This window comes from Polypterus senegalus, chromosome 6, assembly GCF_016835505.1.
Source record: "Polypterus senegalus isolate Bchr_013 chromosome 6, ASM1683550v1, whole genome shotgun sequence".
NCBI classification, from domain to species: Eukaryota; Metazoa; Chordata; class Cladistia; order Polypteriformes; family Polypteridae; genus Polypterus; species Polypterus senegalus.
The window spans coordinates 138,461,812-138,487,247 of record NC_053159.1 but is presented as its reverse complement, the minus strand read 5'-3'; the positions used below and the strand labels follow the sequence as shown (position 1 = coordinate 138,487,247).

General features: G+C 38.2%; 2 protein-coding genes across 4 annotated transcripts in view; one reads left to right on the top strand and one right to left on the bottom strand.

Annotated features, from left to right (window-relative positions):
- nmi (N-myc (and STAT) interactor) lies at positions 1–19,878 on the bottom strand. Its single transcript, XM_039757334.1, has 10 exons — positions 19,801–19,878; positions 19,294–19,342; positions 16,296–16,376; positions 13,435–13,593; positions 7,967–8,083; positions 7,587–7,761; positions 4,919–5,025; positions 4,505–4,691; positions 691–797; positions 1–427 (listed from the first exon to the last, which is right to left on the bottom strand). Exons 2-10 carry the CDS (start codon positions 19,333–19,335, stop codon positions 221–223), a joined length of 1,182 nt encoding a protein of 393 aa, XP_039613268.1. The 5' UTR covers positions 19,336–19,342; positions 19,801–19,878; the 3' UTR covers positions 1–220.
- Positions 19,879–22,825: 2,947 nt separating this feature from the next.
- parp14rs3 (poly(ADP-ribose) polymerase family member 14-related sequence 3) overlaps positions 22,826–25,436 on the top strand; it is a 70,296-nt gene continuing 67,685 nt past the window's right edge. For 2 of the 3 annotated variants that reach the window (XM_039757332.1, XM_039757331.1), the window contains exon 1: positions 22,826–23,222. In XM_039757332.1, coding sequence (XP_039613266.1) covers positions 23,045–23,222 — 178 coding nt within the window. In that variant the 5' untranslated portion in view covers positions 22,826–23,044. The remainder of the gene's footprint in view (positions 23,223–25,436) is intronic. The other variant, XM_039757333.1, reaches the window with a different exon arrangement.

The following is a 25,436-nucleotide window of genomic DNA, read 5'->3' as shown; positions in this document are numbered from 1 at the left end:
TGCAGGTTAAACCATTTTTATTATTTTAGGGGCAATGTAAAGGGTTGTCTATGTATACATTTGGCTGTGAATTTCCACTATACACAAAGCTTTGAAATGTCACATAAGATGACATAATCATATAAGATGAGGTTCTATTGTATTTGCTTAACAACATATCCAAAATTTAAAATCTACCACTTGAATATAAATGAAATTAAATTAATAATGCACTTTAATCTCATTTTTGTTCCTTTTCAACAATATCTTCTTCAAAGAAGGCATAAAGACTATTGCCTTTTGACACATATTTGATGTTCTGAACTTCTCCACCTGAATTGATGGGCTTCTGAAAATAAATTTCTAAACAGTCTTGTAATTCTTCGTCATCCATTAGATTGTTAATACCAGATAGCAGCACTGTCCTTTTGGATTTAACACCAAATGCCTTTGAGAAAAAAAAAACCATAATGGATGAACTAGATAAGGAGAATGGAATTGAACAGTACAATACAGTACTTTCATATTTAAATATATGTACTTACCCACAATTCAACGTGAATTTGAAATATTATGGATATAATAAGGCTGCTGTCATGTCATGCAAGCAAGTCTTTTCATTGCAAAACGCTATGCTTAGTATGTAACATTCTTTACAAAGTTCATAATTACCTCAAGTACCCCAAACCCTTATTACATTATGATTCTTACCTGAAACTTTTTTATTTGCTTATCGTTGTGCAAGTGGACAGGAACTGAACAAACCCTTGTTCCTAAATCCAAGGTATATTTTCTTTTCTTGGCTAAGCGCTCAGCAACTGCAGATACAAGAGGAGAACCGTATTTGACAAAAGTCCACTTACTTCTGAGTCACAGCGTGTTCAGGTATTGTGAGTACTACAGAGAACCAAATTAAACTTCTTATTCCAGTTTCTGTTTTAATGCTGGATGGATTTCATCTAATGTGAGAGGAAAAGGCAAGAGTGGGGTCGGATATCTGTCAATGACCAATATTGAAAAGGCGAGCATATTACAAATAAAACAAAAAATGTTGAAATACTGCCAGGTTTTATCTATGTCACTGACTAAACTACATCACTCTGATTATTTTTTTTATTCCCCTCTATGCCAACAGGGACTCGTGATTCACCCTGTTACCAACACTGTAATGATGAATAATTCTAACCATGGAATGGTGGTGACTTTAGAAGTAACAATTACAAACTAGGAGCGTCTGTAAAGTCTTAATATACCTTTGGGGACAAAAAAAGTATCATCTATGAAGTCTTGCGTACAACAAGAGATCATTCAGTCAATCAATCAGCTAGCTAAAAGTCAAGTTATTATTTTGTGTTTATCTTTATTTAAGTAATTGAGGAAGCTCACCAAGACTTTGCAACATTGTAACTATTTGTTTTGTGTATCAGAAAAAGGTGGGCAATTTCTAAATACTGTAAATAATTGTCCCCTGAATGTGCAGACTCCAATCGGGTGCAGGTATGCCTAAGTGCATTTCGCTCCATGGTTAACTGAGAAACTGCCTGACAGCACCATGTACAAGTGCAGAGGCGGGCAGATCAGTCAGGCACCTAAATGATGCCATGGAGGGAGCAGCTCCTCACACTTGTACCCAATTAGGGAGCAGAGGATAAAGGAGCATACGTGGGGCAGAAGGGAGAGAACTGAAAAGAGGAGAACTCAGAGAAAACAAAAAGAGAAAAATGAATGATCAAAGAAAGGAGGTTAAAGATAGGAACTGAGAGAAAGACAGGAGTGAGTAAGAGCTGGTGCAAGACAGGAGGAAGCAGGTGGACGGGAAGGCAAACCCCAGGAAGGAGTGTGTGGCCAGCGCTTAGGAGGGATTGCTCCTGTTGAGTAACTATGGAGCAGGAGCGACCATTGTGCTCAGGGTGTGCTCTCACCAAGAGGAGCCAGCGATTGGCAGCGGTGGGAGTGGAGCAGGGCTCAGTGGCTCACTGTCGAATGCTGTGGGATTGGATAGGCCAAAATTAAACTGGAAGAAACATTCAAAACCTAAATAACCAATGGGCAGCTTTCATTATAGTAACTTTTCTTACTGATCGTATTTGTTGCAGTATTAAATGTTTACTTACCATTGATGGGTGACAAATCTGAGTCACCATATGGAGATTATTATTTACACTGACAAAAACCAAGCACACAATTTAAACCCATGATGCTAGATCTGTGAAGGAGCACCAGTAACGATCGTTTCACCTTGGCATCCTACATAAGAGCTACTCATCTGGATTCAATTTGCTAGTGAAACACATTGGCATTGTTACTATTCTACATCTCTACATTTCAGCCCTGTTCAGCTACAGTGAAATGACTTACCTGAAGTACTGCAGTTGGCTCCAATAATAGGCAATCAGGAACATGTTTTTTGTGCCCTCTTCTTCCCTCTACCCATCCACAGAAAAATGAGTGCTAAAAATGTCAGGTTCACTTTCAGTAGGTCTTCTATTCGAGTACTCCTATCCAACCTAAGCACTACAAGCCATAACTTCAAAGTATCGTGGTTACCATAAGGAAGTCGATGAAATCCGTAAACACCTTGTTTTCCAAATTTACGTTCACATCTCAGATATGAGTATTTTCAATCCATTTTCTTGAAAGACAAAATTGCTCTAAGCAGCTTCGGACACGTTTGGTTTCATGTTGATCAACTTCCTTATTTATGTCTAAACTACATCCACGATGGTGGCTGTGACCATATGAGCAAATAAGAAATGTATTCTTAGTTCAAGGAAAATTGTTCCAAGAATTTGTGATAAAGAAATGAGTTCTAGTTTCATTTCATTATCTCAAACATGCCTCATGAACAGGAAAGCACGTTTTGTTAAAACAAAACCTTTGCTAGACGTATTTGGTAAGTTTAAGGCCAGGGATATACTTAATGGTACGCGATTCATGAGCATCAGGATGCAGCTGGTACTCAACCAGTGCACAGTCTATACTTGCGTGCGTACTTTTAAGTAAATCTGGAGGATTCCACTAGGTGTCAGTGTGAGAAAACAGCGTTCAGTTTTGCTGTGTTGTAAGTTGTGAGAATTAAGATGTTAAAAATAAAAATTATTTGCATTCTGATGCTGTTGCAAAGGTGCAAAAAAAAGGCAATAACAACACTTTTAAATGTATCATGTTATTACAAGGGAAATTATGCGACGCTTGTATTGCCTATGCGAAAATGAATAAAAAAGCACAATGAATGCATTCACATGTCTGCATTTAACTTTGATGATATGCTTCACCTCATTGAAACATTCATCACACATTGAAGCATGCAGATTTATCCTGTGTGTAAGAGCCAATCTTAGAAACTTAAAACTTTGAGTTAAACTCATATTAGTGTTTGCTTAATTTCAATAGAATATACATTTCTTTCATAGTCATAGACAATGGTATAGTCTTTATCACTGTAAGTTAGTATGAGATAGAACTTTCCTGCTATAATTGATTCAGTTGTTGTTTAGAATAGGTCCCAGTACTCAGGGACTTAAAAGACCCATTTTCAAAATAGAAATGGGATAGGCATACAGTTTTCTGACCATTTTTATGTGATTTGTAAAGATTAGAAATGTACCAAGACAGAACTTCTCATAAGCAAGAACTTTTCTAGAAGATATTTTGTCTGTGGAATCATTTCAAGGGTTTTGTTGAATCCCATTTTCTATGCTAGAGCTGCTGAACTTTGGTAATTTTGGGGAAACACAGCTACACTGTTCGAGCAGCATTGTGGCTTGCTGTCACATTTTGAAGTAAACAACAAAGCTGACGTCAAGTAACAAAACTTGAACACACACGCCACCCATATTTTTGCTGGTACTGCAACTTGTGCGCGCGTCGCATTAATTTCTGACAAAGTGCTCAGAGAACATGTCAAAAGAACATTGGGAACGCATGGCAGCCATTCTGAGTGTGAAGTATAAACCAGCCCTAAGCCTTTTTATCATACCTGGAGTCAGGTTACCATAAGACCTACTTGTAAGATGCAAGGCATTTTTAAAACTAATAAAAATACTCTTTAGAACAGAATTTTATGTGGCATATTAATATATAACATGATTGTGAAGAAATAATTTTCACTTGAAAGATATTGAACTTATCATTAAAGGCCCCACCCCACCCCCCGAAAAGCAATTCCTCCTTTGGGCTTCATAATGGCCAGGAATTAAATGAGCCCAGAGGTACTCTTAGCCAGGCTGAAAACTGAAATCAATAGGAGTACTTGCATGTTCATTTAGCTGCCAACCCCTGTGGCTCACAGACAAGAGACTAATATTCAATAACCATACTCATTTCAATAGCATGTTGTGGAGCGAGATGCTCTTAGTGATGATCTAAAAAAAGTGGCAATAACATCTCCTTTGATGGTTCCCCAGAACTATATTACAAAAGCATAAAAAACATCACCAAATATCACTATTACCTCTTCTACAAGTTCTTGACAGGATTCTTCCTGGAATTGAAATCTGTAATGTTTCAATGTATTCATACAAACCTCCAGTTTGCAGAAAGGTAATGACAGCCATTCCATCTTGTTTGTTGTAATTCACATTTTCAATTTCTCCTCCTCCCTGGCTGGGTTTTGAGAAGCTTATCTCTATTTTGTCTTTCATTCTGTCATCTTCAAGGACACAAGGAATATCACAGACTACTAGCTGCTTCCGTGAAATAATGTAGTTTATCTGTATTAAGGATGTAGAAATTATACAGAAAATGTAGTATACTGTACTGAGAAACACAGAATTTACAGTATTTTGCAAAGTCTTATTTTGTTACTACAGTTGAGATAATACAATAATAAAAAAACTACACTAGAAATTAAAAGATCAGAATAACAATGTTGATTTTCTATACTGCATACATAAATTATTTATATTTCCATTTACAAATGTTAATTTTTTTTATTTACCTCAAATTTTACTGCAGAGTTTATTGAAACAGAGGAGGGCTTCACATCCACTTTGCCACTTGGGAGAGTCAGTACACATTTAGGAAGTTTCAAGATTTTCTGAGCAACTTAAATGAAACAAAATTTAAAATATTTTTATAACAAACTAAAGCATGCATGAAAATAAAAACAATACTCCACTAAAATGTCAGCAACACTTAACGTTTTGTTACTTAGTATACAGATCACAATTAGGATACGGCTATATAGAGTTGGGCTCCCATCCTGCACATACACAGTGGACACATTCCTCCCATGTCTGCATGAGTTTTCCTGCACTTAGCCAAAGATGTACCGTTAGATTAATCAGCTATTTCAAACCAGCTAGGTGTGAACGTGTATACACTGTGTGCGTCGGTGGGTGATGTGCTGCTAGCATAGACTTTGCTTCCTGCCTGTGACCCTGAATTAGATTTAGTGTGTTTGAGAATGTTACGTCACAGAATTCATTTGAAACTGTGGTGTTACCAAAATGAAATTTAAATTGTTAGAAGAATTATAAAGGGAAGAATATGACATTGTATACAGAATATACTAATTTAATACTCCAAAATATTCTCATTTCTAATAAATAACATTCAGTACAGACTTCTCAAGGATGTTTGAATAATATAGGAAGCCCAAAATAATTCAGAGTGAAAAGCCTGTCTTTTTCTATTTGTGAACAATGCTAGACTTCTATTCATAATTGTCTGAAAGCATGTATGGCAAATGTAATAAATAATTTCATTAGCTGATTAGCTGAATTAGCTGAAACTAAACCCTTTTTGATTTTATAATGCCTGACTTTAATACAGAGATGTTGCTTAAACGTTCACTGGGATTGAAAGTGAACATTTTTCTGGATAGTTGAAACGGCTTTGTTTAAACTGAAATATCACTGCACGCCCTCGGAGTTTCAAGTGCCCCATTACAGATCCTTCTTTGGTGCTGCCCATATAATATACCTATCTATACCGCAGACAAAGAAGGGACTCAAGAAATTGTTTAGAACAATAGACGCAAACTACAACTTGTCCAAACACAAACAAAATGCTTATTATGCTGATGAATGTTAGAAAATAAATATCCACACACGTCGTACAGACTATTACATTTGAGAAAAACCATGTATAAGGAAATACATCATTTGGAACAATTATGAATGGTGTAAAGCATAAACAATTTGTGTTAAATATACATATGTACCTGTATAATGATCTGTGATACGTACAGCAATAAATTGAAAGCTTGATCTTTTCATATATAAAAATATAATATAAGTCACCGAGCAATGGATAGAGAGGGAGCAAGAGCCATGTTTACTGACTTACAGACGCAGATGCCAGCAAGGCATTCACAGTGCATGCTATGAATACTCACATATAAGTGGAAGTGATATAAAACAAAAGTGTTTGGAAAAGATGTGTGATTTAGGCTGAAAGTTTTATTTGAAACAAAACTATTCATGAAATTGTTACATTTTCTGGGATAATATACTAATACTTAATATTATTGTTGTGACAAAATATAACACTGTTTAGTGTCTTTATAGAAAACATGTATATACATGTTTATACAGTGTTGATTTTTAATGTTTAACCTCCTTGGCATTACCCTAGAAAGTGACTCATGCTCTGATTTGTATGTTATTACGATTGAGCCAAGTCAGACACGGGGTGACGTATAACGATCCACTTTACTCTTGGGATAGTATTCTGCTGCCATCTGGTGGATAAAGTAACATACTGTGAAAAATCATGAATATGTCTGTGTGTTTTGTCATAAATATTCATGAGTTAGGTGGAGCCTGCAACCAAAACACAATGGTATGCAACCGAGAAGCCGTAAATCCGGTTTTAGAATAAACTGAAACTGAACCATTAGTTGAATCAAGTGATAGATTATAACAATGTGAATTGGTCATTATATGTTGGCATGGACAAAGAAACTGATGCATGCATACTGTATGACCAAATCACCACGATATGCCTGGTAAATTAATTTGCCTTAAGGTTCACTGTGCAATAGGTGCATGATAAAAGAAGGACAAGAAAGACGTTAGTCCCCTAAGCACTGCTCACAATACAGTAGCTGTCATTCATGTCAGGAGAAATGTGGAAGTCACTGAGCCTTGCACAGTGATAGTGTACCATAACACAATGGGCATATCCATAATGCATATCAGGCTCTCACATTTACCCTCTCACGCTCAAACAGAAAAAATATGATAAGAAAAGTGTGCAAAGAAACACGTCTACTGTCCAGATTACAGCACCAGGCTGTTTGTTTGTGACTGCTGTCCTACTGCATTTAAATTGATGTTGCACTATTTATGTGGTTTTGTTACACATAATAACATTTATTTAAAAAAAAAAATCAGCTGTTTTTACTTGTTTATTGGTGGTGAACAAAACACTAAGGTTACTGGTGGTTTGAGAATATATTGAGAAATATCAAATATCACATTTTGGGTCAAAATAATCACAATATAAATTTAAGTCCATATCACCTAGCCTACCTGGTCTTTCTCTAAATACAATCTTACCTTTATGATGATGATCATATATGCACATGAATGTTTGTGTGGTGTAATGCTTTAATAACAAACATATGAAATTTAAACAGATTTAGGATCAACCGCATTTACCACTTTCTTCTTCAAATGTAATAAGAGCTTGCCCTCCCTGAATTTCAACAGCAGGTTTCTGATGAAGGGAGAACTGGGCATCAATGCGCATACAAGCATCTTCCAGTCTGTTTGCTGCAATCTCTTTTTCGACTTTTGTAAACTTGACTTTTTTCTCTGGAATCTCAGCCTCTATCTGTTTGAAATATAAGAAATAAAACAGAAACAATACTATATGAATTATGTGGTATGAATATTAATTAAATAGATTTTAACCTATAGTGAAGGCAGTAAGGAAAACTATACTCTGTTACTCATAACAACGATAAAACATATAAAACAGGAACCTGAACCTGTAGGAAAAAAAAAGCTGCAGATGAGCCACAGCACGACTCTCCTACCATGAACATTTGTTGTAAGTGGCTGTATTCTGTGTTTTGTAATGTAAGATTTTCTCTGAGCTCCTGATTTTGCCGTTTTATTTTATTGTTCTCTTCTGTTATGTTTTGCAGCTCTTTCTAAAAAAAAACAAAACATATTGAAGAATTCCATAAAAAGAAGTAAACAAAGTCATTAACCAGGCACATGAGTCAAATTTCAATATTAGAAACTAAAAGCAAAGCTGAATAGCAACAGATTGTAAACAGAGGAAAAACGTTTGAAATTTGAATTCATGCCTTTAAAATATGACAACAATTAAGAAGATGAACTGTATTAAGCTCTAAGTAGATAATAAATTTGATTAAATCACTGGTACGCTGAAGATGGGTTGGAGCTCTTCACCACCAAAGCCGACTAATGAGCTGAACTAACGCTTTTCTCAGATACGGATGAGCCTTACATATTGTTCTGACAGCATCAAACAATGCTTTAACCCCTGTATTATGTTTCACTTAAAAGATAAGAGATAAAATAACATCCTCAAAGCTGCTTAATCCAATTCAGACTACGCAAACAGCATGCAGCAAGTCCATTGCAGGTCTCACTCATACTTACAAAGGGGCCAATTTGGAATCACCTGCTAATTCACCCTGAATGTCTTTGGGGATGTTGGAGAAAAATCCATGCAGAAATGAGAACGATCTGCAAACTCCACTCAGACCACGTCCAGAAACAGGACACTGAGTCTGTGAGGCAGCAGTACTACCCACGTTATTACTGTGACAACCGAAAAGGAAACTAATAATTAAAAGAAAGATTCTTCTGTATAGCAACAGAAGTATAACTCATTTGTAATGAAAGCTGCACTAAAGACAAAATTTGTCAGCATTCTTGTTGGCTGTGCAAAGAAAGCTTAGACAACTGTGGGTTGGAATTCAAGTACTTATAATAATAATAATACTAATAGTAATTCTTCACATTTATACAGAGCCTTTCTTACTACTTAAAGCACTTTACATTGAAAGTAGTGAACCACTTCAACCACCACTAAAGCATCCACCTGGATGATGCAACAGCAACCATTATGTACCAGTACACTGTTACGTGGTGAAGTGGTGAAAGATAGCCAACCAATTAGAGACAAGGGATGATTAGGGGGCCAGAATGAGTATGCTGTGGTGGACAATTTAGCCAGGACATCAGGAAACATCCTACTCTTTATGAAGGATGCCAAGGGATCTTTAATGACCACAGAGAGTGAGGGTCTTGGCTTTACATTTTATCTAAAGTATGCAGCCATATTTATAGCACAGTGTCCCTGTCACTACACTGGGGCATTGGGTCCCACACACAGACCACAGGGTAAGCACCCCCTGCTGGCCTTGCCAACACCTCTTTCAGCAGAAACCCAAGCTTTTCCTGGTTGGACTCCCATCCAAGTATTGGCTGGGCCCAAACATGCTTAGCTGGAGGTTGAAGACGTGTTCTGAAGTGCGTGTGGCATGGCTGCTGGCTAATGGCTCATTACAGTCAACAAGCTGGATCACACAAAGCAGATATTGGTGTTATGTTTGGAAACCTTGGGATTAAATCTCAGTGTGTGATTTATGCAGATTCCTAGTCATCAGCCTCTGTTACATTCTGAGCTACTTTACATGCACTTAATTCTGTCTGAAAACAGACACCATTCTTTCCCTGCTCCAAGATTCCATTATGGAGGCCTTACTTTTATAGTAAAGGCACTACTGTATTTTAGGTCATAAAAGGTAGTGAATGGTCATAAAGTAGTATGTCATTTGTATATGCATCTAACAGAATTCAGACTCCTTATCTATCACTATGCATAGCAGAATGCTATTTTCCCATCTTAATTTAAACAGGCAAGTGTGATTTTCTCTTTAGTGTAGGACCTTTGTTTAAGTCAGTGGCAAAGTTTCATAAACTTATTTTATGTGTCTGAACACACAGAATGCTTTAAATCACTAGCACAGCCTATAGAACAGAGCAATAGCCTAAAGTACTGTTGTTTTGAAAGCAGTTCTTTTTCTGCAGGATACATACAGCTCAGCTCGGTGAAGGCAACACACTTTTTATTTTGTTCTCCTTTACTCTGTGTTACCATTCCACCTAGCAGTGCATAAGGTGATATACAAATAAACATTTACATTGGACAGGACGCCTGTCTAACATGGAGGTCTTTCAAGAACACACTCACAAGCGGATATGATTAGCCAGCTTATGAAATATTATGTTTATATGTATTGTGTATATAAACTAGCTGTGTAAGCCTGTGCTGCAAAAAGTCAGGGATCCTAGAAACTATTGAAATCGTCAGAAAAAAACTGAAATGTAGAGATGTCAGGTAATTGAAAGGAACTACTCTGGGCATCGCTCTCCTAGGACAATTTGTTTTGCTGATGTGCTTGCATCGCTTGTGCATTACCGGCGGGAATAAAAGGGATACTGTTTTTCCAATGTTAGCATTGTTTTGCTAACGTGCTGGCCTTGCTGGTGTTATTAGCGGCTATTGGAGGTGGAGCCCTTACCCCGACTCCACGTCTCACTTTCAGGCTAGACAGACAGACAGAAACAACCACGTGTTGACGTGTATATATATATATATATATATATACACACACAAACATACACACACCACTGTCATCCCATTTTCCATGAGAAACTGACGCACACTCAATGCTGTATGGGCAGGAGCGCTATTGTGATGCAAAAGCCACTCACCTGATCACCACAATTCAGGTCACATTCTCCGCATTGCATCACACAATCGCACATCAATCACACTGCTTGGCCAAGTGATGCAGAGGGCAGTCTAGCACATGCACCTAGCAGCAGACGTCGGAACTAACACCCCATATATATATATTTATATATATATATATACACTAGCAAAATACCGAGAAGTAGTGTGTTAAAGAAGTAATGAAAAAGAAAAGGAAACATTTTGAAAATAACGTAACATGATTGTTAATGTAATTGTTTTGTCATTGATATGAGTGTTGTTGTCATATCTATATCTATATATATATATATATATATATATATATATATATAAACTGCTAAAAAAATTAAAGGAACACTTTGAAAACACATCAGATCTCAATGGGAAAAAGAAATCCTCCTGGATATCTATACTGATATAGACTGAGTAATATGTTAGGAACGAAAGGATGCCACATCGTTTGATGGAAATGAAAATGATCAACCTACAGAGCCCTGAATTCAAAGACGCCCCAAAAATCAGAGTGAAAAAATTACGTGGCAGGCTAGTCCATTTTGCCAAAATTTAATTGCAGCAACTCAAAATTGTACGCAGCACTTTGTATGGCCCCTGTGTTCTTGTATACATGCCTGACAACATCGGTGCATGCTTCTAATGAGATGACAGATGGTGTTGTGGGGGATCTCCTCCCAGATCTGGACCAGGGCATCACTGAGCTCCTGGACAGTCTGAGGTGCAACCTGGTGGCATTGGATGGACCAAAACATAATGTCCCAGAGGTGTTCTATTGGATTTAGGTCAGGAAAGTGTGGTGGCCAGTCAATGGTATCACCAAGAAGTAGTGTGTTAAAGAAGTTATGAAAAAGAAAAGGGGACATTTTAAAAATAACGTAACATGATTGTCAATATACAGTAATTGTTTTGTGAGTGTTATGAGTGTTGCTGTCATCAAGGATTTGATTATCATTATTTCTTTCAATCAGGTTCGTATTTGTAGGATGTGTTGTGTTCAAGTTACATTCCGTGTTTGTCAATCGTTGTAAAGATAACAGGTTTCATTCATCGATTCGTTCCATACAGCATCAATAAACAGCTCGTCTTCCTCTTTATCTGAGACGTGACAAACTGCATGCACAGGTTTTTTTTTTTTTTACACTGTTTTCCTTTAGCGGCACATTGACTTTTTCCACCGTGTGCTTTGTTTCCGCAGTAGCTGCACTTATGAATATGCCTGTATGTATCACACACTTCATATTTTTTTTGCTGCCTTCTCAATTGTGTAATTCGGTTTTTGTTCAGCGCTCTTTGGAACTGTTGCTTTTGTCTGTGCACTGCGCCAGTTCACGTGAGCCGCTCGGTGTACATGCATCAAAGGTTCCCAGCTGTGCTGGTGCCATCTCGTGCGATATCCACAGCTGTATTTAATGTTACCTGTTGGGCAGGCACTAAATTAAATGGGAGGCGTAACTCCGCCTCCCACGGGCATCGAGCAGAAGTCCATTATAGTATATGGACGAAAAAATAGGTTCCAGTTATGACCATTACGCATAGAATTTCGAAATGAAACCAGCCCAACTTTTGTAAGTAAGCTGTAAGGAATAAGCCTGCCAAATTTCAGCCTTCTACCTACAAGGGAAGTTGAATTAGTGATGAGTCACTGAGTGAGTGAGTGCTTTGTCCCTTATTAGTATATATATATATATATATATATATATATATATATATATATATATATATATATATATATATATATATATATATATATAAAAAGTGTGTGTGTGTATTTCTGCTTATTATTATGGTAGAGTGTTCTTTTTTTCACTGTGTATTGGTTTCCTTTGTTTTCACTCTTGTGCTGCACAAATCTGTTAAAAATCACTTCTTTGACTTTGAAACATCTAAAAGGTTCTATGTTTCTCAAATTTTCTAGAAACAGGACTATTTTCATATCATTTAAATTGCCAGATAAACTCAGATGGTGAAAGGACACTGGGAGTTTGCATTAGGTAAAAGTAAGCAGAAGTTTGCAGAAGTGCTAAGAGAAAAAGTGTAAAGTTCAAATGTAATCTGCGCTCCAACACCCAACCTGACTTTATTTTGAAGAAAAAATGTTGCTCCAATCTTGTAATGTCTCTGCAAACATGGAGACAGAATTTAAACTGTATTGAAAAGGTTAACCAAACTATTTCATATAGTGTGTCAAGCTCATTATTTTATATAATAATTTTCCTTAATGTATAAAATCCCAAACAGCTTTACAGGCACCGCTGACTATTGTTTGCCTAAATTTGGAAGGGTAAATAATTTTGCACAAAATCCCAAATTGAGTTAATGGTGGGGCTTAAACTTTCGTGGTTATATTTGATTTACTTAGTCAGTGGTCTGCACTGCTTGCCAGTGGAGCTGGGGACAAGCCTACCTGCTCTGCTGTGCCGTCCGTCACTCCATCCACAGTTCACTTTTAATAAATATGTCTTAATGAGTTTGACAGGTTTTTGAGCAAAGGTTTTCAATTAAATGTAGCTTTTTGAGGAATCTTTATATTATTAAATTGTATTATTGGTAAACCTTTGTTAAATGCCTTTCTGAATAAGCCTGCAGTATCTTACTTAGAGAGACATTACATAAGCATATTGTTTATTTTAAAATTCACATTTCCATCAAGAACAGTAATATTTAAAAAATGAATTCAACCAACATTTCAAATTGTCTACTTTCATCTTTACAGTTGAATAAAATTCTCTTTACCTTGTAGTTATTCTTATCTGCAGTTATAACTTTTGAGAGACGCTCTTTTTCTTCAAGAAGTCGACACAGCTCTTCTTGGGATTTCCTTTTACTGTCTTCAGTAGATAGCTTATCTAGCAGCAGTCTTGATTTTTCTGTGTCACATTTCTCATATCGGGACTTGTTAAAATATTTTTAAAAAATGTCATAACTCAATATCAAATTGTAAATGAAATACAAACATCAATATTTTTTCAGCAACAAGAACAATATGCCTGTCTGTTTCAGACTTCTTTAAAAATGTTTTAAAGACAGAAAAACTTTCAGGTAAGAACCAGACATATTTTAAGCTGCAATTATATACAATGTGACGCTCCCTTCAGTGTTATGACCAGGATTAATGCACAGGCCTACCTGGGGGGCCACATAACATAAAGTGTGACCTTTTTAACATTAACGTATTTCTGTGTGCTAAATGAATATATGAAAAATAGTGATTTAATTTAAAAGAACCAATAAAAATATTTGGATCTTGTAGTCTAACTCGGTGGTAATCAAAGTGGGTGGCACTAGGGAAGTTCTAGGGGGTGCCTGAAGTGGCTTGACTCTTCTGTAAAATAGTAACTAGCAGCGGGATGTAATGGCACACAGTGCATCAGTCACACTTTGTCACTTTAACAGTTTCATTTAGCCGGATTGCAGCATTGTTACAGTCACTATAGACATTGGTCTTACGCAACTGGCAAAAGCCTCGTTTATCCAGCTGTCATTGCAACGAATAAAGCACAATAAGTTTGTTTCCAGCTTGAAAAAAATACTCCTTTCTGTAATATGTAACACACAGATGACAAGACATTAAATGAAAGAGTCTTGTAAGGTGAAAAATCTGATCTCCAGTTAGATGAGCCAAGGGACTGAAGTCTGCTTAGCTACTTGTACCTATGAAATACTGCTTTGATAAATTTAACTGTATGCAGTTGTGAAATGAAATAATGAATGGGGAGGGTAGGGGCACCAGTTATAACCTGCATGTTACAGGAGGATGAAGGAGAAAAAGGGGTTAAGAATGACTGGTCTAACTAGCCAGTTTCCTAAAATGAGTTGCTTATTGATCCTCTACAGTAAGCTGTCATGTTCTTCCTCCTGAGACTCTGCAACTATATCTAGCTTGCAAAGCAGAATATCATCTGTTTCATTTAGGACTGGGCTCTACAAGTTTGAGTTTTGGATTCATTTGTGAGGTTATTGTTAATTCCTTGAATTCTTTCCATCCCATTATGTTATTTATCCCCACTTGAGTGCTGTTGTACCAAATAGGGGCTTGCAGGCAGACATATCATAGCCCAGGGGCACCCATCTGGGCCAATCTAGCCCTGGTTATGACTAAGGGACGGACCCCAAGAAAGCACGAGGAGTACATGAAATTGTATTGGGACACTTGGTCCAAAACTGACATCAGGCCCATGCAGTGCAAGGTACCAAGGATATGCTTTCCACCAATATATCATCTTTCCCATTACTAATTGGCTTCTCTTTTCTTCTCGGTGGATGAAGCATGAACAAAATTTTAAAATGTCCTCCTCACGGGCAATGGGATTACCCTGAAAGTCACAATTATACATTGCAGCTGTGACCGATGACAGCATTATGCCATGAAAAGAGCAAATCCTTGCTAATGTCTTACCTTTTTTGGGTGGCACAGATTACAAAGTGCTGAACAGGGACCATAACCTTAAGACAAAGACTGGATGATCAGACTTTTGTATTTAAGGGTGCAAACTTTGGTTGATTTTTTTTTTAAGTACATAAATATTTACAGCCATCCTTTAATCTTACTTTAGATGGCATCTGATGTATCACCACTCGACACACATATATCGACACACACAGCAACAGGAAAGCCTCCCTGGATATTTAGCAAGACATCAGGTAAAAAATGAACATCAACATGGCAGCACTGATGCTGTGCCTAGCTGTTAGTAGACTTATAACAGTCCACCGATGGATTTGAGTAAGACATGTTAGCTTCTTTCAGTCCTTTTCAACAATAATTTCTTTTCAACCACAGAATTAGTACCAGCTGGATGCTTTTGAGTAGTTTTGATAAATACGCAGTGCTGTTATTCATGAAAACCACAAAAGGGTTGCTGTTTCTGATATGATCACACAAGCGTGTCTAGCTGTGCTGTGTTCAGACTGACAGAAATCAGGAGTTTTGCCCTTTCTTATTCTGACTTGACTGCACTCATATACACAAACCATGGATTGTTTGGTATCTGTCTCAAAGTGCATGGTCTGCCCATAAGATTGTGCCACTGATTCAGCATTAAATTACATTGCATGCACAGCAGTAGAGTGTTGTACCATGTTAGCCATAGATTGATACAGGAGAAAGTAGGTTGAAATGACACCTTTTATTGGCTAACTAAATAGATTACAAATGCAAATACATGCCTGATGAAGGGGCCTTAGCAGCCTCAAAAGCTGCATTTGTAATCTATTTAATTAGCAAATAAAAGGTGTCATTTCACCCTACTTTCTCCTATTGGATACACAAGTATATAACTAATCAAGTCAGCATTTTCCTCATAATCATTTTTTAGCTAAGTTCCAAAGAGCTGATGTACACAATAAAAACAGCAGTAACCTGTTTCAGGTCTGAATACTACACAGGTCGTATGCATGGCCACTCACCTTTAATAATCATTATACTTTTTTATTTATATCCCTCTCTGAACTCTCACACATGACACCATCCAAGACTGACTTGTGAACCTGGGTGAAGAACTGCTGCTGTATTAGGCACACAATTTTGATTTAACTATTAAAGCTAGCAACTATATAAGCTAATATGAGTCAAACAAATCTGAAGCAATTCCTACCTTCCACAATTCCAGCTGTTCTTCTGCTTTTTTAAGTTCTTCATCATTGAGTGACAGAGGCATTCCCTTCTCTGAGAATGTCTTTCAATAAAGAAGGATACCTTTATTAGTGACCCTAAACAGTTTTATTTACTTTAGAAAACAACAAAACAAGTTAGGCTCCTTTTCTTATTATGCTATCATAATGCTCTACCATTAAAACATTCAGCAATTAATAATGGAGAATGAGCTGCAGATGATTATAAAATACATTAACAAGTACAATGCTTCTTCAAATCTCATGACTGCAGCATGTACTTATTAACCAAATTATACATTTTCAGATTAAGAATAATGTGGGGTTTTTTTCTTCAAGAGACTTCAGGTGTATGAAATTCAAAGCACTATGGACCAGCAATTTTATTTTATTCATGATTTTAAAAAATATAATAATATAAAATATATACTTCTGGAGCCAATCAAAATTAATATTAATGCGGATTGTTGAACAGTGGAGTTACATATCTTTGAATGATTACTGTACAATAAAAATATGACCATGCTCTAACCCTAACTGTTTAAATTAAAGAGTCATAGGGAGCCATAGCCAATCCTAACAACATCAGGCATAAGGCAGGTAACCAGTTTATCATTTAGAACTCCCCTGCACAAACCTACATTTACTCAAGCTGGGCCATATTAAAAGTCACAAATTAATCTAATGTTAATCTAAATTGGGGTGTGGTAATAAACCTGGAATTAATAAACCCTAGCATGGGGAGAACAGAAGCAGTGACCTGGCTAGGAATGAAGTGTGAGACTGCAGGGCCAACGAATACATTTTTTGTAATACCGTATATACTCGCATTTAAGTTCTCCCGGGGATAAGTCGGGACTTGATATTACCGTATAATTTCCGGTATTTTATAATGTCGGTTGTATAGATTGAATGCAGAAAACTCACGCTATTGGTCCAAGAGATAACGATATGCTAACGCCCACTTGAGAGAGAAACCACGGAGCACACTGCCTTTTTTTCTATGTATTGTGCCCACGTGACCACACGGTAATTCCTGAACTATTCCTTAAGCAATGTTTGCACTGTTTTGTGTTTTTTGTATCTCACACCCTCATACACCTTTATCGTAAGAGCATCTTTTATCTACGATGGAGCGTTCGATCAGGTTTTAAATTAAAAGTCGTTGAAGTGGCGAAAGAAATTGGGAACTGCACTGCTGCAACAAAATTTGATGTGTCTGAGAAACTGGTGTGAGAGATTGGAAGAGACAAAAAGAAGTGTTAGGAAAAAAAAAATTTAAGTGCCGCATTTTTGAACGGGCATATAAGTCAGGGTCTGATTTTATGGTCTATTTTTCGGGTTTCAAGACCCAACTTACAGTATATGCAAGTATATACAGTAAAAACATACAATGAAGGATTGTGTTGACCCCAAATTAAACATAGTTATGAATGAACATGCTGTGCAACTGAATTATTTAATGCATTTAGAGACTTCTGAAAATAAGAGTGTGGATTAACTGGTTTCCCTATAAATGCAACTGCTTTCTTATTCCGTTTACCAAATTACTTAATCATCAGTTGGGCAGTACAGGGGCTCGGTGGCTTGTTAGTTCTGCCATCTTAAGAACAGAGTACCTCGAGTTCAAATCATGTGCCCAGCTGCTGTCATTCTCCCCATGTCTGCACCAGTGGTGCCATTAGGGGTACGTCCGGGGCTTTATCCCCTTATCTTTGAGAGCCCCTCCCCACACCTGTTCTACTCGTGTATGCCTATAGCCCCTGATCTCTTAAAGGCTATCCCTGGTTTCTACCATTTACTGCTTTGATAATGACCGCTGACAGCAATAAAACTCCAAGAGGGACTGCCCCCCTCAAATGACAACAGCACAGAAACTGGGAATAGGCCTGATATAAGTGTGTCGGAACAGGTTTCTTCAAAGACCTGCAAGTTTTGTCAAATTAGCTCTGTATAGATGTGTGTGAGCTCTGCAATGGACTGGTGTCAGTGCTGTGCTGAATTCATCCCCCCTGCCACATCACACACCCCCTCTTGAGTACATGCATCAAGTCGGATCAGGTCAGGTTGGTGAGCATGCACTGATACAGCACGTTGCCATACCCTCCACACGATGGGATCGTTGTTGGCAATCCCCCCAGGCAGACACGCGGCCCAGTCCCACCCCCGGGAAATGACCATCTACAGTATCTGCTGTAGCCAAGTGTTACGTGGGCATCCCCTTGGCCTGGTCTAACTGCTCAGATATTCAACAATGAGGATCTTGTGATCCGGATAACCCTCAGAGAATCACACCACATGGCCGCAGCACCGTAACTGATGCTCCCTCACAATGCATGTAATGTGCCTCATTCGGGGCTCCGACATTTGACACAAAGTCAAACCAGCAGTACCCAAGGATTCTCTGAAGAGACAGTACCAAAGGTGTCCAGTCTATGCATCACCCAAGCCAAAATGGATTTTATCTTTCTTAAGGTAAATATCTAAGTCCTATTGGTTAATTCCATCATAATATTCGGAAAGCCCATAGCAATCATAAAAGGACATCATCTACAGGTCAGTAGGTGAAAGCAGATAAAATCAGAACTAATTATGTCCTTCCCATCTGGAGTTTGGGGGATTATTTCAGCAGGGGTGATATCAACATCCTCAAATCCTGCTTCAGCTACTGTCAAATAATATTGTGATCTTAAAATTGCTGTTGGGGATGATTTGTTGGTTGTTTGGCATGTATTTAGTAAAACACCAGCCAAGGTTGTTTCCTGCCTTGCACCAAGCACGGTCTGGAGATGCACCACCCTGCCCGATTTGGTTTAAGTACTTTTGAGAATACTGTTGCTTGCACGTGCGCAGTGAAATGTGGGTGTCAACAATGAAGAAACATCAAAGTCCCGCACAGGAGGCCAGTCCTAAGTATGACACAGGCACTCAGCCCTAAATGTCACTATTGTGAACGTAAAGGAAAAACACAGAAATGCTCACCTCGTCAGAGTTTCCACCCGATTCATCATTACTGCTGTTCATCGTTTACCTGTTCACAAGAAAGTGTGGATAAATCATTCACTTAGAAGAGCCGTGTCTGTTTATTTCTACTGTTGATTATACACATGTCGCACGTTTTGCGCAGGCGCTAAAGTAAAGGCTTTCTCAGCGAAAGACGTGGAGCAAAACTGCGCCACCACCTGTCCGGAAGGGCTGCGGTCGCCCAAAGTTTTTAACATGAAAGTTAATTTCAGAATAAACATGGAGAGGAAAAATAAATTGTGGACCCGGAATCGGCACCGTCAATATAATCACACGCAAACGGGGACTGAAGCACTAAGGTCGTGAGTAAATACCAATTTATCTTACTTTCACTTTCTACCTATAAGTGCTAAAATACAACGTTTCACGACCATTCGTTCAAACTAAAAAGTTCAGACTAAAAAAATGTACCGCGATTGGCCGGGATCCTTCGTCTCAAGTCGTCTTGTTTACATCTTTACTTACGTGATGGAGATGCGCTCCAAGTTCGTACTGCTGCTGTGTCTCGGCTGCGTCGGCTTAGGAATAGAAAACGAAAGTTACTAGCACGTCATTGCTAGGGGTGTGGCATATTTAGCATGGAAAAAAAATAGTTTTAAAAAGCACGTACCTGATATTCAGGTTCTTTAAAAATAACCAACGATGATAGGTGACGTCTGGAACGGAGGCTGTTAACAGCCAGACTACCTGTAAAAAGACTCACGTCAGGGCTGTGGAATGAAGTACTTCAGCCGAAAGAGATCAATACAAGTGGCCAATGATAAAACGGCACATTCTGGAAGACAGAAGAATTAAATCCCACGATCTGTGCTGCGTGGAGTGACCCCCGTGGCTGGGGCACCAATTTGTTGTGTAAAGTTGGACAGTTTGAACGGTGCGGTTCCTGGAGTCTTGTGGGGGAATGGTAGCTCACACAGGTGCTTACTATTGAGAAGGTGAAACTTGAAACACGGCCCGCGTCACATAAACTTATCCAGAGATTTTCAGTCGCTGCCTTCATTTACATAATTATGAGCTTTAGACAATCACGGCACGCACCGGTAATGGCAGTCATGTAGTATGAGATGCCCAGTAGCCCAGTCAAAAATCACAGGGGTTCTCCATAAACCCCAGTGCCCTACACCGCCTAAGTACAAAGTTAACTTCACTCATTAAATCAGGATTTCCTTGGGTCATTTGTTATTTAATTTTTCTGTACTCTCTATTGCCTGATTTGCTCATTTTTAAGATCAAATATTTTAATTTTATTTCAATAAAAAAAATCAACAAACAGAAAAAGTAGCAGTGACAGTAAGCGACAGACCCCCCCAAAAAAGAGGGTCTGTGATGATTAAAAGCTACTGATGCCTATGAGAGAAACCGTACAGACAAACGGAGCCCAAAAGCAGAGCGAAGAATTGAAAAGGGAAGAATTAGGGATTAAGACAAGCAGCAAAATGCAGACCACCAGGCAACCAGCTCCCCACCAAACAACATTGCAACTTGTCACTTCTCTATATTGGAGACAGATAATCTGCTGATCCAAATCGCAGATTGTTCAAATAATTAAGACTAGAAAGTTTACAATTTCCAAAATTTAATAGGTGAGAAAGTCAGGAGGTTTTCAGTGAGAGGCTACCCAGACAGATACTCTGACAATTTTTAAACAGTTCTTGTATTTTGTAGGAATTGTAACATGGTAAATATTATTGGCCTTCTCTGTATAAGATTTAGTCACTTTCTTCACCTCACTGTATGATTCTAAGCAAGTCACATTTTTAAAAAGAAAACTACAGACAAATGAGGGATGACACAGTGGCAAGCACTATAAATGTACACTCTTAAATGCAAAGGTGCCAAAGCAGTTCTTCAGAGCGATGCCATAGGGAATCATGTTTGGTTCCTAAAAGAACCATTCATATGATGGATCAAAAAACAATCCCTAATTTAGATCTCTTACAGGTTTCATAAATACCCACAATTAGATGACAACAGATTTTTAAAATATGAAATATGAATTCCTAATTTTAAAAGGACTCTTATTGCATACAATAACACAGTTCATGTTTGCTTAATCTTTTAGCATCCTGCTATGTAGTTTGCTGTTTATTAAATATTTCTGCTTTGTCCACACATTAAGAACTTTTTCAGTGTCGAAAGAACCAATGTCATATGCAAAAACATTATTCGCAGAATGAAATGGTTCACTGTCCAGCAACGGTTCTATGAGGAACGACACAACCCTGGAAGGTGCAGCCGGTCTTTTTTAAAAGTGTATCTTCCTTTCCTGGCCTGGTTGCTGTGCGTATGTGTAGACTTTGTTCAGTTCCTTTGTGTCAGTCTGAGTTTTCCCGGAATACTTGAAATTTATCCCGCATCCCAGAGATATGCTAGGCAGATGAACTGATTTACCTGAGTTGACCTGGGGTGGTCGAGTCGGTGGGTCAGTGTCCCAAAGGTTCGTTCAAAGTTTCTGATGATGTCAGCCTGCACTAAAGCTCTCCATGACCCAGAAATCTAAAATATTCAGAAAATAGCTGGACATTTCAGCAATTGTTCCATAGTTCTATACTTGTAAACTGTCATATGTTGATGTTGACAATACCAATCCACTAGATGAACCATTGCTTGTTTGATTATAAAACACAGTGATGTGTTGCATGTTGGTTAGCAAGTGTAACAATTTCACTGCATTCTGCATGTGTGACAACACTAACCCAATAAGGCAAAAGTTATAATCCATTTCAGATTTTAATTTTCTAGTTTCTCCCCCTGTTGTGTTTTAAATGTCTACGCTAAGTATACAAAAAGGATGTTTCAAGCTGGTGTATATTTGTTTTATGGCCATAACACTGTAAAATAGATAGAATTAAAGTATGAAAACATGAGAAGAGCCAATATCTTTCACAAATGACGCAGCATTACTGATTTTCAGCCAATATATAATATTCTCAAACCCCATTACTCCAATTCAGAGTTGTGGTGGAGCTGCAGCCGATCCTAGGAGCACTGGGCGAGTGGCAGGGAGCTACGCTAGGCTGAGCTGCGGTTCATCTCGGGGCTCACACGGGCAGTTTAGAGGACTTGGGTGGAAACAAAGAGCAAAATCAAGACGACCTCCACACGCACACGGCGCTGGATCATCCTTCTTCATATTTCACACACCAAAGACTTGAAACCTGGTGTCTAAAACAATTGGAACTGGATAGCAGGAAGAATGGACTGCCGGTTAATAAAAAACAGCAATGAAAACCAGGAGCAAACTGTGTCGAAATCGTAATATAATAATGTACTGTGTCGGCAATCTGTGTCAGTTTCGTCATAGTTTGCATAATTGTGTATTTAAACACTGCGTGTTGTAAAAGCTTTTTTTTTTTTTAAGTACTAGAGAATATTTTTTCTAGTTTTGTGTATTCATTTTAGTTATATTAACATGTCTTAGGGTATTCACAATTTAATACGGTTCACTAAAAGAACGGGGTTTTAATAATCCATATTATTAAAATGACTCCTTAGCTTTGCGTGCGTGCGTGCGTGCTTGTTTTTACTGTTTGGGTATTTTTGTTGCTTAAGATGTTGTAGTTCGTTTCATTTTCACTTTCTCCACTTGCAGCTGATTTAGCAGGAAATGCACGGGGGCACAGAGCCTGCTCGTTGTTTGAAATCCTAAAGTCGGGCCAAGTTCTGAAAGGTCATAAAACTTCACCGAACGTGAGGGGATCGGCAGCTAATGGCTGCAAAAAGTCTTCTCGTGCAGGTCCGTGGGCTCCCTGATAATTTCGAGGCAGTGGAGTCGAAGTTACAGTTGTATTTTATGAATAAGAGGAAATCGGGAGGTGAAGTATTGGAGATTAGAAGGCACCCCACGGACAACCGAAAAGCTCTGCTGGTGTATCAGGATGAGATAGGTAATGATCGGCTGGGTTTGGGGTGGGAGACGCCACACGTAAACAGACCCCTTTCTGCGGCACTTCCGCATGGCGTGATTCGGTCAACCGGGATCACAATCTTTCACGTCGAATTGTTTCGAAAGGTTCGGGTTACTTTACAGATTTGATTTTAAAAGGGATATCCATACTTGTCAGTCGACATTAAAGTGGAGGTATAATTGTGACTGTAATGTTCGGATCTCCTTGAGCCTTGCCCATAAACGTCGTTGTTTAACTTCAGTATTTAACGCCACGTAGGGTATTTGATGATGGAGTTGGTCGTGACATTATTTGATCTTGTGTTGATCGTACGAGAACGGACTGTCTTTGTGGATGTAAGGGTTCCCCTCGTCAGCTCATCGATTCGAAACTATTCAAACAGCTGATGTCAGTAGAAGAACAAACTGAAAGATCGCAGGGGTCTCCATCTCCGGACTGGAGCGCTGCTGTGCTCGCAGGTTTTCATATTAACCCGCTTTTCTAATTGGTGACATTTTTTTGACGCCAATTAACTTCTTTTCCATTACCTTAACAGACTAGTTTTTGGGGTTTTTGTTTTTAACACGCAGTCCTCTGAAACACCCAGTTTTCTTTAAACTGCAAGCAAACAGAAGCGAGATGTGAAGTGAGCTGGCAGATCACAGGCTAAGTAGGGGGCCTCAAACTAACCAGTTTCACTCCAGCAGGTGTTTTTTTTTAAATTAGAAGCTGGTTCATGTTGTTAATTTGTGTGAATTTCCCCTTGGGATTAATAAAGTATCTATCTATCTATCTATCTATCTATCTATCTATCTATCTAATTAAATTGTTTTTTAAATTCCATGGCTTGTTGATGCGCTCATTGTGCCACACCAGGCCTTTACAAAATTGTTGATTTTCTTTTTTCAAAGAGCACCTTCAAAATGTTTTGCAGACCTGAGCAGCTGAACATTACTGAGACTTTAACATTTCTTTATTTTCCAATATTGTATAATGGACACAGGTTGTTGATCGAGTGTTGCCACATTTTGTATCTCATTATAGTTTGGCTGCTGATTAAAGAGTCTGAGTCTTAAATAGCAATTTAGTTATTATTAATGCAAAAAAGTGAATTAGCTGCAAAAACTGGACCCTAATTAAGAGAACTGTTAGAATGAAAACATGCAGCCAGAGCAGAACTCTAGGAGTGGAGTTGAAGACCACTGCTACATTCGCACAGGGAAGTTTTGCATTATGCCTTTACAGTATTTTCAGCAGTCAAAAATAATAACAGTATAATTTCGCTTTGGCCTATAAAGTATCCACCAGGAGGAATGTCGTGGAAAAAAACTTAACTCTTGTCTTCAAAGAAGGCAGTCATGGAGCCCAGATGAGAATGCAGAACAATTCTTTACTTACACAGAGTTATGCACAAATGTCTGACTTCATGGAGTGAGCCCATAATTAAACAATTTATGCTTTTTCTGAGTACATCTATATATATAAAAGCCAAATACCACTAATTCACTCATCACGAAATCTCCCAAACCATGAGGACTTGGGACTTAAAATTTGGAATGTAGGTTACCCTTGGCCCATAGGTTTTAAAAATTTCATGGTCCAAGCACGAAAATACCCATTTGTATGTCTGCCCGCTTTTCACGAGAGAACTACTTAACAGTTTTAGACCTTTTTTTTTCTATAATTTGCTTGAACATTCCGTTGATTTTGCAACTTTCTAATCACACTAAGTATCATAGTTTGCTTGCGGTACCAACTTATTAGCGCGGATCTGAGAGAGACTCATCGGGCAGCAGGGAGGAGGGTGGAGCCCCCCTCACTTACTCACACTTGTGCCTCGAGGCGTAACCTTAACTGCACTTAGTTAGTGAACAAGAGAACTACTTAATGGATTTAGATCCTTTTTTTTATATATAATTTGCTTGAACGTTCTAGTTGTTTTTGCAACTTCTGTCATTCCGCTAAGAATCATAGTTCGCTTGCAGGAGCGATATATTTGCGCTAATACAAGACAGAGGCTGCGGGCCGAGGGAAGGGGGTAAGGGTGACGTCAGGACTAGAGAGCTAGGCCGGGTCCTCCTCACTGTCCCCACTAATACACGGGCAAAGCCGTGTGGTTTGGCTAGTCACCTTATATAATCCATCATGTCATCTGACTCTTAATATGCAGAACTTTGATATTCTCCCCTAACCAACTAAGCTCACCAGTAGTTT